The sequence below is a fragment of the Palaemon carinicauda genome, chromosome 7 (assembly GCF_036898095.1).
Source record: "Palaemon carinicauda isolate YSFRI2023 chromosome 7, ASM3689809v2, whole genome shotgun sequence".
Classification (NCBI taxonomy): domain Eukaryota; kingdom Metazoa; phylum Arthropoda; class Malacostraca; order Decapoda; family Palaemonidae; genus Palaemon; species Palaemon carinicauda.
In genome coordinates, this window is record NC_090731.1 from 54841435 (window position 1) to 54857922 (window position 16488).

General features: G+C 36.8%; 1 protein-coding gene across 1 annotated transcript in view; it reads left to right on the forward strand.

Moving 5' to 3' along the window:
• LOC137644294 (glucoside xylosyltransferase 1-like) overlaps positions 1-14798 on the forward strand; it is a 58845-nt gene extending 44047 nt beyond the window's left edge. The window contains exons 3-8 of the mRNA XM_068377285.1: positions 3423-3519; positions 4571-4904; positions 5756-5929; positions 6305-6463; positions 11758-11933; positions 14366-14798. Of these exons, the coding sequence (XP_068233386.1) occupies positions 3423-3519; positions 4571-4904; positions 5756-5929; positions 6305-6463; positions 11758-11933; positions 14366-14798 (1373 nt within the window). The remainder of the gene's footprint in view (positions 1-3422; positions 3520-4570; positions 4905-5755; positions 5930-6304; positions 6464-11757; positions 11934-14365) is intronic.
• The last annotated feature ends 1690 nt before the right edge of the window (positions 14799-16488 follow it).

The window sequence follows — 16488 nt, forward strand, 5'->3', positions numbered from 1 at the left end:
ATTCCCGGACGGACACAAGCTCTTGTCTTTGTGTGATTTCGCCTGGGGCTCTGATCCCGAGGTTGTTAAGAGAATCCAGACATTAATGTATCAAAAATATATATGGCTTATTTGAATAAGAAAAACACGTCTAAATGTGCAAAATTTATCATATATATATATACATATATATATATATATATATATATATATATATATATATATATATATATATGTACATATATAAACATATATATATATATATATATATATATATATATATATATATATATATATATATATATATGTGTGCGTGTATTTATATGTATCTGTATACACAGTATATATATTTACACACACACACACATATATATATATATGTATATATATATATATATATATATATATATATATATATATATATGTATCTATATGCATATGTATTTATATATATATATATATATATATATATATATATATATATGTATATATATATATATATATATATATATATATATATATATATAAAAATACATATACATATAGATACATTATATATATATATATATATATATATACATATATATATATATATATATATATACTGTATATATGTATGTATATATAACGGTCCACATAAAATTCTTGTTAATTGTGTAAATGTGATGTTTTAAATGTTATGTAAAAGGAACAAAGTAAAAGGAAAATTAAAAGTATCTAAAAAATCCAGAGATCCTATGATTGTGAGGAAATATATTTGAATATATTTTAATACTGGACTGGGGTTACCTGGTAGCAGCAGCGCCGTTGCTCCTAGGCCATGTCTGGGAGGCGACCTTCATGAGGAAGAGGGCATGATTTCGGAAGGCGATGGTCATCCAGCTCAATTACTTTACTTCCCACTTTATTTCGAGCCACATTTCTACTTTAGGGTATAGTGTAATTAGATTCCTTTGGAATGTTCAATGAAGTTCCCCTGGAGGATGATGCTTACAGTTATTATAAGACTACCAGAGTTGCTCTCCTTGTGAATGATCTAGGTTCTGTAAATTATTTTTTTTTTTCAGGGCGGAAATCTGGACGTGGATATCGATGTAATGTTAGTGTAATGTTGCCATTGATTTCTGTGGGCCAGCATACGTCTTTAGTGTCGTGGTAGTGTGTCAGATGTAGTCTTTTCTTTGAGATTTACACGTCTCCTCCGGGCATAAAAAATTGTAGACTACGCTTTACAGTACACACTTCTTTTGGTCCTCCAGGGCGATAATGATCCCCATTACCATGTCAGCCATTAGGTTGGGCTTGCTATGTATTCTAAGTTGTGCTCTAGAAAAGGGGTTTCAGGGTAATACCTTGATTGATGATTTCTCTTTATAAGCTGATTAAAGATTAAATGTTGGTAGATGATTAAGTTCTTTTCACTAGATTCCTCAGTAACAGCTGTTGAGTTTCGTAAAATCTCTTTTTTTTATTATAGCTTCTTCTATCGTGGAGTTTGGATAACCGTTATGGGTTAGCAATTGTCAAATTTGATTTAGTTCCACGTGTAAGCCTTTCTAAGACGATTTCATCTATTCGTTGTCTTGAACTGGTCATATTACTGTTAGTCTAGGACGTTGAGGAAAGACAGGGTCTTCTGTTGACTGTATTCCGTTATAAAGTTGAGTGCGGAATTTCTCCTGAGTATGTCAACTAATTCTTGTTTCTTTCTTATTTTATTTTATTTTTTATTTCGTGATGAATATGCAACCGATATAGCGTCGGAAGATTTTTGGCTTTTTGTCTTCTCTGAAAGTCTTTTATTCGATAGTTGTTATATACATGTTGGCAAACAGAGTCCCAAGAGGAGATCCCATGGCTATACCATCTATTTGTCGAAATAGTTGTCGACGGTGAGACGAACTAAGCTTCCATAGTACTGGACTTCAACATCTCTCTATGGAGATCCTTAGATATAGACAGGGGTTCTTAATTGGGTCTGTATTAATTTATCTAATATCATGTTTATGGCTTCCTCGACGGGAATGTTTGTGAAAAGGGTCTAGATCGAGAGAGGCAATGCCTTCTTCAGGTCCCTTTTCTTATGATAAGTCTAGAAATACCACTGCTCATTTCAGTGAGTGGGTACTAGGTATTTAGGGGACGAAGCTCTCATTTAAGACTTTCGCTATCTTGGTAGTAGTTGAATTGATACGGGAGATGATAGGTTTTATTTAAAGGTCAATCGTAAGTGGCAGAGGCAAGGGACAGTGATAATACCCTAGCAGAACAATGCCTTAGAGACATACCATATGTCCATATGATCAGAGCCCAAGCCCATCTCCACCGAAGCTAGGACCAGGGAGGGCCAGGCAATGATGGCTGATGACTCAGCAGGTAGACCTATAGGCTCCCTCAAAACCCACATTCTAAGCTCACAAGGATGGTAAAGTTGCAGGCACTACAAAAAAAAAAAAAAAGAAAAAAAAGAGAAAAAATGGAGCTTAAGTGGGGCTCCATCTCCCATCCAGCAAAACACCAGGCAAAGACGTTTCCAGTAGGCCACCTACCCTCTGAGTTTTCACAGTACTATAGTAGTATTCAGGTTCATGGTCAACTAAGATTTTGGGAAAATTCAAGGTATCCAGCTGATTGTTGGCCCTGGCTACAAGCTTGGACGTCCTTTTCTTGAATTCTTCACTTGGGTCCATCAGGTGCGGGAACTTGGAGTCCAAGGGAATTCTGTCCATCTTTTCCATGTATATACTTGATAAAAACAAAGGATTTCGAAGTAGTGTTGTAGTGATAGAATAAATGAAAATGAATAATCATTTTTTCTATCACCAAAAGCTAATTCAGGAGGATCTGAAGAAACTATGAAAACACGAGGAATCCAATAGAAAACCCGTTGAGCCACTAAGACAATAAATATATATATATATATATATATATATATATATATATGTATATATATATATATATTTATATATACATACATACATACATACATACATATATATATATATATGTATATATATATATATATATATATATATATATATATATATATATATATACACACCTACATATATGTATGTATGTATATATTATATATACATATATATATATATATATATATATATATATATATATATATACATGTATATATATATATATGTATATATATATATATATATATTGTGTACATATATGTATGTATATATAATACATGCATGCATACATACATACATACATACATATATATATATATATATATATATATATATATATATATAGATAGATAGATAGATAGATAGATATATATGTGTGTGTTTATGCGTGTGTGTGCTGGTCTTATGTTCCTTCCGTTTGCAGTGACCCTCTTATTCACAAAAGTTACCGTGAGCATTTATTCTCCTGATTCTTCCTTCCATGCCTCTACTTCTTGCTGAATTGATTTCTAGATACAGACAAGTCCCTGACTTCGGCCTTCTCACGCCAGAAGAAACAGGTTACCGTGCTTCTGAAGTCGGCTGCAACTTTCACAAAACGAACCTTAAGGTAATGGGACTTGTTTTTTTTACAGCTGTATAAGTAATAAATGAATGAAGGATGCAAAGTGTTGGGGGCAGTTAAAGGAGTAGTAAAAAATAGAGGGTTGGGCATGAATGTAAAGAGAGTTCTGTATGAGAAAGTGATTGTATCAACTGTGATGTATGGATCAGAGTTGTGGGGAATGAAAGTGACGGAGAGACAGAAATGGAATGTGTTTGGGATGAAGTGTCTAAGGAGTATGGCTGGTGTATCTCGAGTAGATAGGGTTAGGAACGAAGTAGTGAGGGTGAGAACGGGTGTAAGAAATGAGTTAGCAGCCAGAGTGGATATGAATGAGTTAAGGTGGTTTGGCCATGTTGAGAGAATGGAAAATGGCTATCTGCTAAAGAAGGTGATGAATGCAAGAGTTGATGCGAGAAGTACAAGAGGAAGGCCAAGGTTTTGGTGGATGGATGGAGTGAAGGAAGCTCTGGGTGATAGGAGGATAGATGTGAGAGAGGCAAGAGAGCGTGCTAGAAATAGGAATGAATGGCGAGCGGTTGTGACTCAGTACCGGCAGGCCCTGCTGCTTCCTCCGGTGCCTTGGATGACCGCGGAGGTAGCAGCAGTAGGGGATTCAGCGTTATGAAGCTTCATCTGTGGTGGATAACGGGGGAGGGTGGGCTGTGGCACCCTAGCAGTACTAGCCGAACTCGGTTGAGTCCCTTGTCAGGCTGGGAGGAACGTAGAGACGAGAGGTCCCCTTTTTGTTTCATTTGTTTTATGTCGGCTACCCCCCAAAATTGGGGGAAGTGCCTTGGTATATGTACGATAAGTAATGAAAAATGTATTAGGTTATCTTGTACTAACAGTATTTCTATCTCATACATGGATATTGATTGATCGAATTCTTTTACTGACATATATTTTTTATTTTTTTTTGTAAGCTTTGAATGAAGAGGCCTTTTATTTCTATGAAGTTTCCAAATAGGATATCTTCTTGTATTGGGCTCATACAGTATTTTTCTTTTCTTTTTAAAGTGATGTGTAAACCTACTTTTTTTCTTCCGTATACCAGATTTATCGTCGTAACTAATTCGGACGAGGTTTATGATCAGATTAAGTCCATCCCAAGAGCATGGCCGAGCAAATACAGTTCTCGACTTCGATTTAAACCCGGTAATGTTTGGTATCCTTCTGGCAGAGAAGAAATGAAAGGATACCTAAGACCCTGCTCTTCCGCCAGACTTTTCCTGCCGGAGACCTTGAAGGACCTAGATGCAGCCGTCCTCGTCGACACAGACACAATATTTCTGAAGCCTCCGGAGGAGCTCTTGAGGGAAATTTACAAATTTAACGAGTTGCAAGCGGCAGGACTGTCTCCAACTTTTAATGACTATGAAGGTCGAAGTGTGAGTGACACTTTTCTAGTTTCTAAAATTGCTGTGAAGGGGAATGAATACTGGAAATAACGTATGGCATTTGTAACTATAACTTTAAAGAAAATAGATCAAAAGCATTCAAATATTATGCTAAGAATTCTATTCTCTTTTCTTGACGGTGTTTTATGTAAAATTGCAAGTCATTGTGAAAAGTGTGATTCTCTTCTGATTACATTTTTCTATGAATTAACTAATACTTTAATGTATCTCATTTCTTTTTGACATGGTCATAATAAATTTTGATCTATTTGCTTCGACTAATTCATCTTATTGGCATTGTAGATCTTTATAACAATTTCTTTGCATTAAGTATGTGAAACAAAAAATAAACTAAATTTAGATACAGCATAGAAATATAAAACTAAATTTTTTATCAGAGTGGATGAACAAATGGAGAAAAAACAATTGTCTTATCTCTCAGAGTCATGAGTAGAGTCTATGCTATACAGGTTGTGATGGCCTATTGTAAAACGTCCCCGTTTGGCGACCTTCTTGACTGGGGTTCGAGCCCCGCTCAAGCTCGAATGTTTCTGGTAGTGTCTACAACCTCACCATCCTTGTGAGCTAAGGAGGGGGTTGTGTTTGGGGAACCTGCAGGTCTACCTGCTGAGTCACCAGCAGCCGTTGCCTAGCCCTCCCTGGTTATAGCTTGGGTGGAGATGGGCTTGGGCGCTGACCACATGTATATATGTTCAGTCTATAGGGTATTGTCATACTAGCTAGGGCCTTGTCACTGTCCGTTGCCTCTGCCATTCAAGAGTAACCTTTAAAATCTTTATAATAATAACACAAGTTCTGATAATTCCCGTCTCTTTCACCAGATTCCTTTCCCAAAGCCGAGAGGAGTGAATACCGGGGTAATGATAATGAACATGACAAGACTTAGAGCACTCCCGGACGGCTGGTCCGGGGTGACTCTGAAGGCCTTCGACATTTATCGAAAAGATCTCTCCAAGATAGTGACCAATGATATAATCAATATTGCGCTGGGTCAGGTATCTATCAGGAAATCAACCATACTGTTTTTAAATTCATTATAACTAAGCCATTTGAATCTGCATCGTAACTGCATAGGGAATAGCATTGGGAATCTCTTTTTTTATATTTCGAAAGAAAGCTCTGTTTGTTGTTTTTATTGTACTTGAAGGGCAGATAATGTATTCTTATGGTTTGTTTAGATAATTTTCAATATATTTCATAGAGCACAAAATTTTGATCTTGCTCTTTTTAAAATTAGGTCTGCATAGCTTGAGATGAGAAAACCAAGAACAAATGTTCTCGTGGAATATTACCGTTTTCGGCTGACCTTGTCATTTTACCTTTAATGTAAATACGTGAGGTCTTTTCATTCATAATATTTCTTTCCTCAGAATCCTGAAATATTTTACGAACTAGACTGCGCATGGAATTACAACACTGGGTGTTGTCACAACGGAACTAATGGCTGTGTGCAAGCTGAGAAAACTGGAGTTTATCTGCTTCATGGGACAAACGCATCTTTTATCCACAAGAGGAATGAGAAATTTCGAGTAAGAATAATCTACATCATTTTAGTAGTTTGTAAATGTTCCAAGAATTTAACGGCTTTTCACAAACTTTTCGTCCTTAATTTTCTTCCCATAATCAAACTCAACTAAAAAGGTATTGATATATCTAACCTTTTTTACCTATTTAACAGGTCTTATCCCATCTTATCCCACATGTACTACACTGTGATAAAAGATTTACTTGATAGACACCTTCTTATACAAAACTTTTGCAGAGACCTTGATGATATTCTTCTACCACATTTTCACAGAATTACTGCTTCGGTCCTCCTAGCATTACCTGTTACATTCACTCCTGAATCATAAGCTTCTATTCTCTCACCAGAAATACTAAGAGTGAATTTCTCCATTCAACAGATTTGTTTCCAATTGTCAGTGATAAGATTTTGGTGAATAGAGGGTTAGAAAGCTTTTAAATAGATTTTATTTCTTGCTAAATTTCATGTTTGCTGACTGCTGTAGAGTTGCATTCAACTTGCTTATAGCAAAGCGGACATTAAAGGAAATCATGCAAACTTAAGCATGTTCTTCTCTCAGGGATTACTTATCAAATGACTCTAAAAATCCAGGATTGTGTTCATTATGAGATGGATACTTGAATAGCAAACTTATTTTCTGTACACAAAATCATTGTAGTTTGCCGATGTAATTTATATAGGTGACAAACTGCATCTCTTCACGTATACTTGAAGGATTTTTCATACATATGGAAGTCCATGGAAAACTCCATCTTAAGAGATAGCGGGAAGAGTTTATTTTGTTGTTTAATCATAACAATTAGATTAACAGGAGGGAAAGCACTGTACATGCTGAGACATGTTATAGTTAATGACATTATTGGCCCTATGCTATTAAATAAAAAAAAAAATGAAATATTTAAAGGATTAACTGAAATCATGGTAACGAATCAAACTTATACCAAACCTTCATTATTGCCACTCAAACAAACTGTTGCAGAGCAGGGTGCAGTAATCTTTCAGAGTCTTCATATTGTTATTGTTAATCGCCTGCATAAGTTAAAGAAAGAGGTCTTCAGCTAATTATAAAATAGTAAAAGAACGGGTTTTCCTCCTTCTGAAATCAAGCTATGGATGACTTGAATTGCGCTTTCCTTACCTAGTAACATATAATGAGAGATTCAACAAAAGCCTGATCTGCAATGTTTGTTTAAGTCTAACACCAGTAAACTACTTCTCTCTTCTATATAAAAGGGTCATCCATTTCTTTCAGAAATTTAGACTGTGCCCCAACTTTCTCAAAAATGATATCTGAGTAATCTGCGCTTGATCTTGATTTCTGTTGGTATAGGTTGTGTTGTTCGACAGTAATATTTCATATTCATTAGCCACGTTGTCCACCTCAGATCCAGCTACCATCTATCTATGAAGTGTTGCTAGATTTTTAGTTAGTCTTATCGTGCCCATATCAACTTTCAGGACTCTAATAGTTTTGTTCACGGTCTTGATCAATGACCAGAGCTGAAAAGTTTTTAATATGTGTGGACAAAGTTGCCTTTGTGATTATTTCCTAGATATCTCTGGATGATGTTTAATAAGAAGGCCATGTCATGAAGGTAAATTAGAAGTCAAGAAGCATAGGTAATGTTAGTTGTAAAAATAATATAGTTTTAGCACTGAGAATGCTTTGAAATAGAGATGAAAAAAATTCCTAATAGAAACAAATTAACATGAATAAAGTAAGCTCCATGTCCAGTACGAGTTTAAAGAATTGAAATTATATTATTCACACCTATCATCAAAATCAAGCGTTGACCTACCTTGGTCCGGAAAGCAGCAGTCTTGAAATGCCTCCTTCATCAATGTGTCTGGGCTAACTGAAGTAATATGATGTGTTTGTCTTATCCTGACAACATCTGTAGAAGTTTTCTCGGTGATTTTAGTACAACAAGTTCCCCAAACTAGATCAACAATTTGTTTTCTCCATAGTCAAGCAATTGCCATTGAATTTTCTTTGCTAGGGTACAAAGCTCTTGGTTAGCAATAATGATATGAATTTACCCTGGGTCCAGGAATGCTACTATATCATGGATTTTACCAATTACAGGCTTTATGGTAGTCACAGTGTGTGCCTGATCTCAAAGAAAGGGATGCAGTGACATAATGCTAATGCCAAACGGTTGTTCTCTTCTCTTTGTTGCCTTTTGGGATGCTGACTTGGTGAAGGTTGATTAAGCCAAACATTTATGTGTAAATAATTTTTCTAGCAAAGTATATTCCTCTTTCAAATATAACTGGATAGCCGCAGGCACTGTCAGTAGCTGGTTGTCTATTTAGGAGAATTAGAATGATTTTCCATTTATGTGTCTACATTCACTGTAAGGGGCCCCTGCTCCTCCTTTACCAAAATTGTTTGTTCGAGTATTTTGTAAAATAAACAAACGAGTTCCATAGAAGAATAATTGGTATTTTTACCTGTGGGATTTTGGTTGATGTTGCTCACTACAGAAGTTGTGAACAATTGCTTCATCAAAGGTGATGGGCATACCACTACATCTCATATATACTGAGTTACAACTGCCTCTCTTAATTAGGTTAATATTTCTAGGATTTTATCATATGAAACAATGAACGCCTTTTTGTGTAATATATAAATTGGCTTTATCCTTCTTGTCTTTAAAATACAGACATGCTCACATGGGTAGCAAAGGAGGTTTCACGGTTCTTGAAGTGTTTAATTGCATTTTGTCATAAATAGTCCAATTCTTTATCCAGTGCACTTAAGTCACTTTCCTTCGCTGCGATTGATCCTCTTGCTGGGTTACACAGCAGTGATGTCACCATTGCACCTTGGTGGCTTTCGAGCATCATTCTATTCAGAAAGATGTGAATTTTAGCGCATTGGTGCCCACAAAACCAGTTTCAGTATGTGGAAAATGTATAAAACACGACTTTGATCGGCAGATTTAATAAAATATATCAATTCCTGTGAGGAAAAGTAAATTTTAAAAGCAGTTGATAGGCAATTTTGGAAAAATAACCATTATCTTGGAAACCAGCTGCCGTTTTGGGAAATAATTAATTTTGGAAAATAACTGGCATCTTATAATTTTAGATGAACTACAACTGAAAATAATAGGTAACCTCCAAAAGAGTTACCATGCCAAAAATTGGATGGGTGTGATGGAGAGGGACATGGGTGGGGTAGGACTGGGGGAATTAGATGCAAGGGATAAAAATACTGATGGAGAAAGTGGACCAGAGAGGCTGACCCTGCTATGCAGTAGGACTAATAAGGTAGAAAGAAGAAGTAAAAAAGGTACCAGGTTGTGTGCAAAAGGTTATTGAACTGTTTCCCAATCCATTTACAACTCATATTTATATCCTACTACTTTGCATCTGCTGTAGGACCGCTATCCCTTCTCTGAGCAACTATGGAGACATAACGCTCCTTTCGCAGACCAACTTTTACCCCAAACCAGTCAGTTACCGGTCATGAAAACATTTCTTTTGCTTATCTTTACCATGTATTTTAGCCTCTCATCATCGATTCTGACATTACCCCGATTTAAGTCCATACATGCCACATGTATCTACAATTTCCTTTTACTTGGAAATTTCTCACATAATTTCTTCATAATTGGCAATTGGGATGAGTATTTTGATCTTAAGTCCCAAGTAATCCACTTGTATAGTCAATTTTAGTTGGGAGAAGCTTTCATCAAAGGGTATTACATATAATAAGGGCATTCACTATGGTTAGCAGTAGAGCTCTTACCTTTTTTTTGTTAATATATGGATGGTAGTTTCTTTAATCGACTGGCCTTTCAGATGGCTGAGTTGTAAAGACACCGTCCTTCAGTCCACTACACTATAAAGGCATTAATTCAAACCTTGGGCATGGTAAATGCACTTATCACCTACAATTTCCCCTTTGGATGTAAACTAAACTAAAACTTATGCGTGAGTGTGTTAATTGAAAGACCCAAATATTCAAGTTATTATTATTATTATTATTATTACTAGCCAAGCTACAACCCTAGTTGGAAAAGCAAGATGCTATAAGCCCAAGGGCTCCAACAGGGAAAAATAGCCCAGTGAGGAAAGGAAATAAATAAATGATGTGAATAAATTAACAATATATTCTAAAAACAGTAACAGCGTCAAAACAGATATGTCCCATATAAACTATTAACAACGTCAAAAACAGATGTGTCATATATAAACTATAAAAAGACTCATGTCAGCCTGGTCAACATAAAAACATTTGCTCCAACTTTGAACTTTTGAAGTTCTACTGATTCAACTACCCGATTAGGAAGATCATTCCACAACTTGGTCACAGCTGGAATAAAACTTCTAGAATACTGTGTAGTATTGAGCCTCATGATGGAGAAGGCCTGGCTATTAGAATTAACTGCTTACGTAGTATTACGAACAGGATAGAATTGTTAACTCGGAAGTGATATTTAGGTTGTTACCATTAACGATGTGCACCGTAATGTATGTGTGAGAGGCTAGGCGAATATGATAACCGAGGTATTCTGATGTAACTGCATAAGCATTTAATTTTGTTCAAAACAAAATAATGACTTTTATTCAAAATTTGATTTTGCCGTCTTGAGATACTACCGCTAGAGAGTTATGGGGTCCTTTGACTGGCCACACAGTACTACATTGGAGCCTTCTCTCTGGTTACGGTTCATTTTCCCTTTGCCTACATATACACTGAATAGTCTGGCCTATTCTTTATATATCCTCCTCTGTCCTCATACACCTGACCACAATTTCCAAATAAATTTTCTTCTCTTAAGGGGTTAACTATTGAACTGTAATTATTCAGTGGCTACTTTCCTCTTGGTAAGGGTAGAAGAGACTCTTTAGCTATGGTAAGCAGCTTCAAAATGAAACCATTATTCTCTTGTCTTGGGTAGTGTCATAGCCCCAGCCCCATGGTTTTCCACTGTCTTGAATTAGAGTTCTCTTGCTTGAGGGTGCACTCGGGCACACTATTCTATCTTATTTATCTTCCTCTTGTTTTGTTAAAGCCTTTATACTTTATTTAGGAAAAATTTGTTTTAATGTTATCGTTCTTAAAATATTCAACGTTTCCTTGTTTCCCTTCCTCACTGAGCTATTTTCCCTGTTGGAGCCCCTGGGCTTATAGCATCCTGCTTTTCCAGCTAGGGTTGTAGCTTAACAAGTAATAATAATAATAATAATAATAATAATAATATTATTATTATTAATAATAATGATAATAATAATAATAATAATAATAATAACAATAATAATAATTGCTTCCTTTGTTTATTTAAGGCTGTTTTTAAGGCCTGGGAGATGTACAAGATGGGATCCTCCTTACCAAAACTCCTTCAAGATATAAAAAGAAGAATAAGAAGGATACCGACTCCAAAACCATTTGAGCACGTGTGCCGTGATCTACGTGTTTTTAATACAATGTTTACAAAATCACTAAAGACTATGTTGCAAAAGTGAAATTACCGGCCAATATTTATGAATTTCATAATTATGAAGCATCTCGGTTTATTGTGAATTGTATTTTCCTGCTCCAAAATTCTTTATCTTACTTACATATCAAACTTTATCAATTTTTCTGTAATGTTGTGATATAGCTTACTGTTTTATGATTCCAACTGAGGAAATTAAAAAATTCACACATTGTCCAGGACTATAAGCTTTGGGAAGTTTTGTTCAAATTCAAAAGTTACTTTCTTCTCGCTCTTTACTTAAAATTATATAAAGTGAGGCGTGTTTCACTATGTATCCTGATAATATTTGAAATACAATATCATTTTTGGGTGGATTACAAAATAAGTTAATATTACAGTCAGTCCAAATCTTGCTCATACATGAATCATATAAGGGTATTTTCTCTTCCAAACTGGGTAAAATAAATCTATTGTAGTAATCGCGAAATCATAACGCAATTTGGTTGGGTTAGAAGAGAATTTCAACACTCAAAATGCTGTCAAAATACAAAGGCTACACTGTTGAAAATTTTCATTAAAAAACAGTAAATGTCTGGCAATATTTATTCCAGGATTTTTACCGTTTTGAAAACGGTTATATTGACGTAAAAGAGTGATATTACTGTAGCCAACCCTTAAAAGATAATAACGAAATAAGGTAAAATTACGGTCGCCTGTATTTTACTGAAGTACAGTCGAGAACATTATATTTTACGGAGAATTTCCGATTGAAATTACGGTTTTTGTTTTTCTAACAGAGTATGGAAAAGGAAAATTTTCTGGCTTGAAATGGTTTATGGTTTTAGTCCTGAAAATACACGCTAAGAATGTTTTTGCAAGGGTCATCTGGACCTCTGCTGCAAAATTGCAGAAAATATCACATTTTGGTACAAATAGAAAATAGAAATGACTGCAAGGTCTGCACAAACACGATAGCTATAACATTTTTTTTTCGGGGGGTAGAGGGGTAGGAGATGGTAGGTTTTCAAATATTCTTCTGTTTCCAAACAGGGATGATGGGGTGCTTCCAATTAATTATATGAACATAATGGTTAACGATGAATCAATTATAACGTTTATTGAAATATAGGAAAACAGCAACCCTTTTGAATTTTGACCAAACCACTAACATATAATATGAGACGTTTTGGGAATGAAAATCCCTTTACTGTATCACAATATGATATGGTCTAAAACAAGGATACATTTTATCTCCAATACTTTCTAATATACAGTAGTGATAGAAAAAAAAGCGAGAACTATTGCTGAGACCCATGGAGGAGTAACTTTCAATTAATTGTATAGAATACGCAAACGACATTGACATAGTCGCAGAAGATCTAGGAAAGTTGCAGACAAAGTGGGACAAACTATTAATGAATGGAAAACTAACCTCATGAAAATAGCAAGGGAATCACAACTACAAGGTTATGTAAACTTAGACAACATGAATATAGAAGTGGTGAAAAAGTTAAAATATCTAGGAATGGCTCTAACTATAGCCTAGTATGTCCAGCCTGGTGTCTCTGTGAAGTACATTATGCTCACACAGGAAAGTTTACGCTTTTATTCATTGCGTCATCAAATGAATTTATATAAGATATCTAGTATTTCTGTTGTTGTTGTAATATTTGGACAATAAAGGGATTCTATACATTGCCGATATGTGTTGTATATCTAATGGCCTACATAGCTTCAAACTGGGAATACAAACCTTGAAAAAAAAAAAGCGATTGAAGGGAGAATGTTAATTGATGTGGCCTTTTTGGCAAGTGAAATTAAAATTAAGAGTAAATAACATTCTCTCGCTCCTATAGAGATTGAGAATTTTACAAATGACTTGATAATGATCAGACAGGTGTTTATATTTTTGTTGGTAAGCTTAGCTATATACTATAAAAAAAAACAACGTTGTGAATTACTTCGGAACATTTTCTTTCTGTTTTTAAATATTTCTCCGTTACACTTTTTTTCTAAACACTAGTCGTTCATTGTAAGTACATGAATTTTTGTGTACAGACATTCTGATTGTTTTGCAGTGGAAAGTATAACAGGTTCTTGTTTGACTAACTAAATCCGTCAACAGTTTCTATAAACTACCAATAGTGGGAGGGCTTCAGTGCCCCATTTTTTCCAGAAAAGATAACTGGTTCAATCCACTTACAAGTATCATGTGATCACTGGAAGGAAATAGAGCAACATGATGAATGTAGTGTACCGCACGTGTTTTATACACGCTCGTACACTATAACAGTTTTCCTTTTTTTTATCTTATTACTCGATCTTCCCTGCATTTTTAATCGATCAAACTGTGAAAGCATGCTAACTCATGTTTGATTTTGTTTGAGTTTTTGTAACGATTTTGCTCGCAAGTCTATGCATATAAACTTGATGATTATTTAATAAAGTTAAGTTGAATTCACCTCGCTTCTCAGTTACAACCTAACGGCTATCTTGCACAATTGGGAACCACCGAAGGATTCGCTTCCTCCTGTCATTCCCCTTAGTGCAGTGCTCTACTGTTTGATGATGCCGCCCACCAAACCTGACTCTTCCACACACCCCACCTCAATGAAACTGCCGCCCTTTGGCAGCAAAGTATTCACCTGGTTCCAGTGTGCCAAAATCCAGTTCCACATCAAGGGCATGACTGTCTTAAGCAGTAAAGCAAAGTATGTCCTTGCGGCGATCCAAGAGGACACATTCCCAGAAATCTCCGATTGGCTTTACAAACAAGGGAAAATCCCAATAGCATATGATGCCCTCAAAACATATTTCCTGGAGCAGTACCCACCATCGCCAGCTGCCCTTATAGCCAAGCTTTTTCAGCTCTCTCAACAAATTTGGGGGACCAAAAGGCTTCACTAGCCCTCAGGGAAATGACCAACATTGCTCGCCTGCAACTTGCCGCAGATTGCTCTCCTTGTGAAGGGAATCTACTTAGTGCCCTCTGGGTATGGCTCCTACTCAAACCAGTATGTACTGCCACCCTGATGTTGATATTTTGCCCATGAAGAACCTGATGACCAAAGTTGACGCCCTTATGGACAGCTACTCCACTACCTTCAATACCTCCATCAATGCCTCCACTCCTGAAGAAGTGGACAACTATTCAACATTGACCGAAGCTGACGTGAATGTGGAAGGACACAGATGCCCACCCCGTGATGTACTGAAGCGGCGACAAAGCTGCCCACCACCCTTATATACCACTCTCACTTATGCCTCAACCAAATACCTCTCCAGCCACTTACTGACGCCCATTAGTCGCAGTTATGCTACAACTACTGCAAATTCGGGGCTGCTGCAATAAAATGTGCGAACGGTTGTCAGCAACCAAACATGTAAGTAGGCCATCCCTTGTGGCAATGGTAGACACTGGTGCTTGCCATTCTCCTCTGTCAAGGCCACTCTCCAGGATACGACGTAGTCTGTCTAAGTCTGCGGACGTCCGCTTAGTATCTTCCAACAGATCTGTGATACCAACCCACACTTATGAAACCCTCATTATTGCTTGGAAGCACTAAATATAACTGGACATTTCCTGTTGCAAATGTCACATTTCCAGTCCTTGGTGCGGATTTCCTCTCACATTTCCATCTGGTTGATGCCACTCCCGATGCTTAGCCATCGTGGAATCATACTCCTCAAAACCTCTTCAACTCGTCCCCTCCGACCTCTCTCTCTACATTAGCACACCCATGGATGCCTACGCCCACCTCCTCACATCTTACCCAGAAGTTTTCCATCCAAAACTTCGTCAAATGCCCACAGTTTGGCAGCCATTAAACAAACGTTTGCTGAAATGGAAGAAATAGGCCTTTGCCAGAAGGCCTCAAGTCTATGGTCCTCACCTTTACACATCTTCCTGAAGAAAGATGGCTTTCTGCGTCCATGTCGGGATAACAGGCGCCTGAACATGCAGACAGAACCAGATCACTACCCGCTCCCAAACATCGCTGATATGATCTCCTACTTGCACAAAGGGAAGATTTTCTCCATGCTCGACCTCCTGAATGGGTATTATCAGGTGCCCACAAAGACAGAAAATATCCTCAAGACTGCCATCACAGTACACCCACCTTCAATTACTCCTGTTTTGGGTTTTGTAATGCTGGGGCCACATTTCAATGCCTCATGGATAGCATCTTATGGGACCTCCCCTTCTTTGTATGTTACATGGACGACATAATGGTGCTCTCTTCCTCCAAAGAGGAACACCTCCATCACCTGTGCATCGTGCTCAACCGCCTACAACAGAATGGCCTTGTAGTCTGGTATAACAAGTGTACCTTTGGCGCCAATAAAGTATTGTTCTTAGGGCACAGCATCATTCGTGAAGGAGTTCACCCCCTCTTTGAGAAGGTAGCTGCTGTTCAGAGCTTCCCCATACCCTCGACCGTTAAAGCTCTGCAAGAATTCTTGGTCTTGACAGTATTATCACCATTTCCTGCTAGCCATCACTACTACTCTTGCCTCCCTCTATACCTACCTCAAGGGCAAGCCAAAAGACCTGAAGTGGGTCCCCTTCAAGAAGCGGCCTTCTCAAACGCAAAGA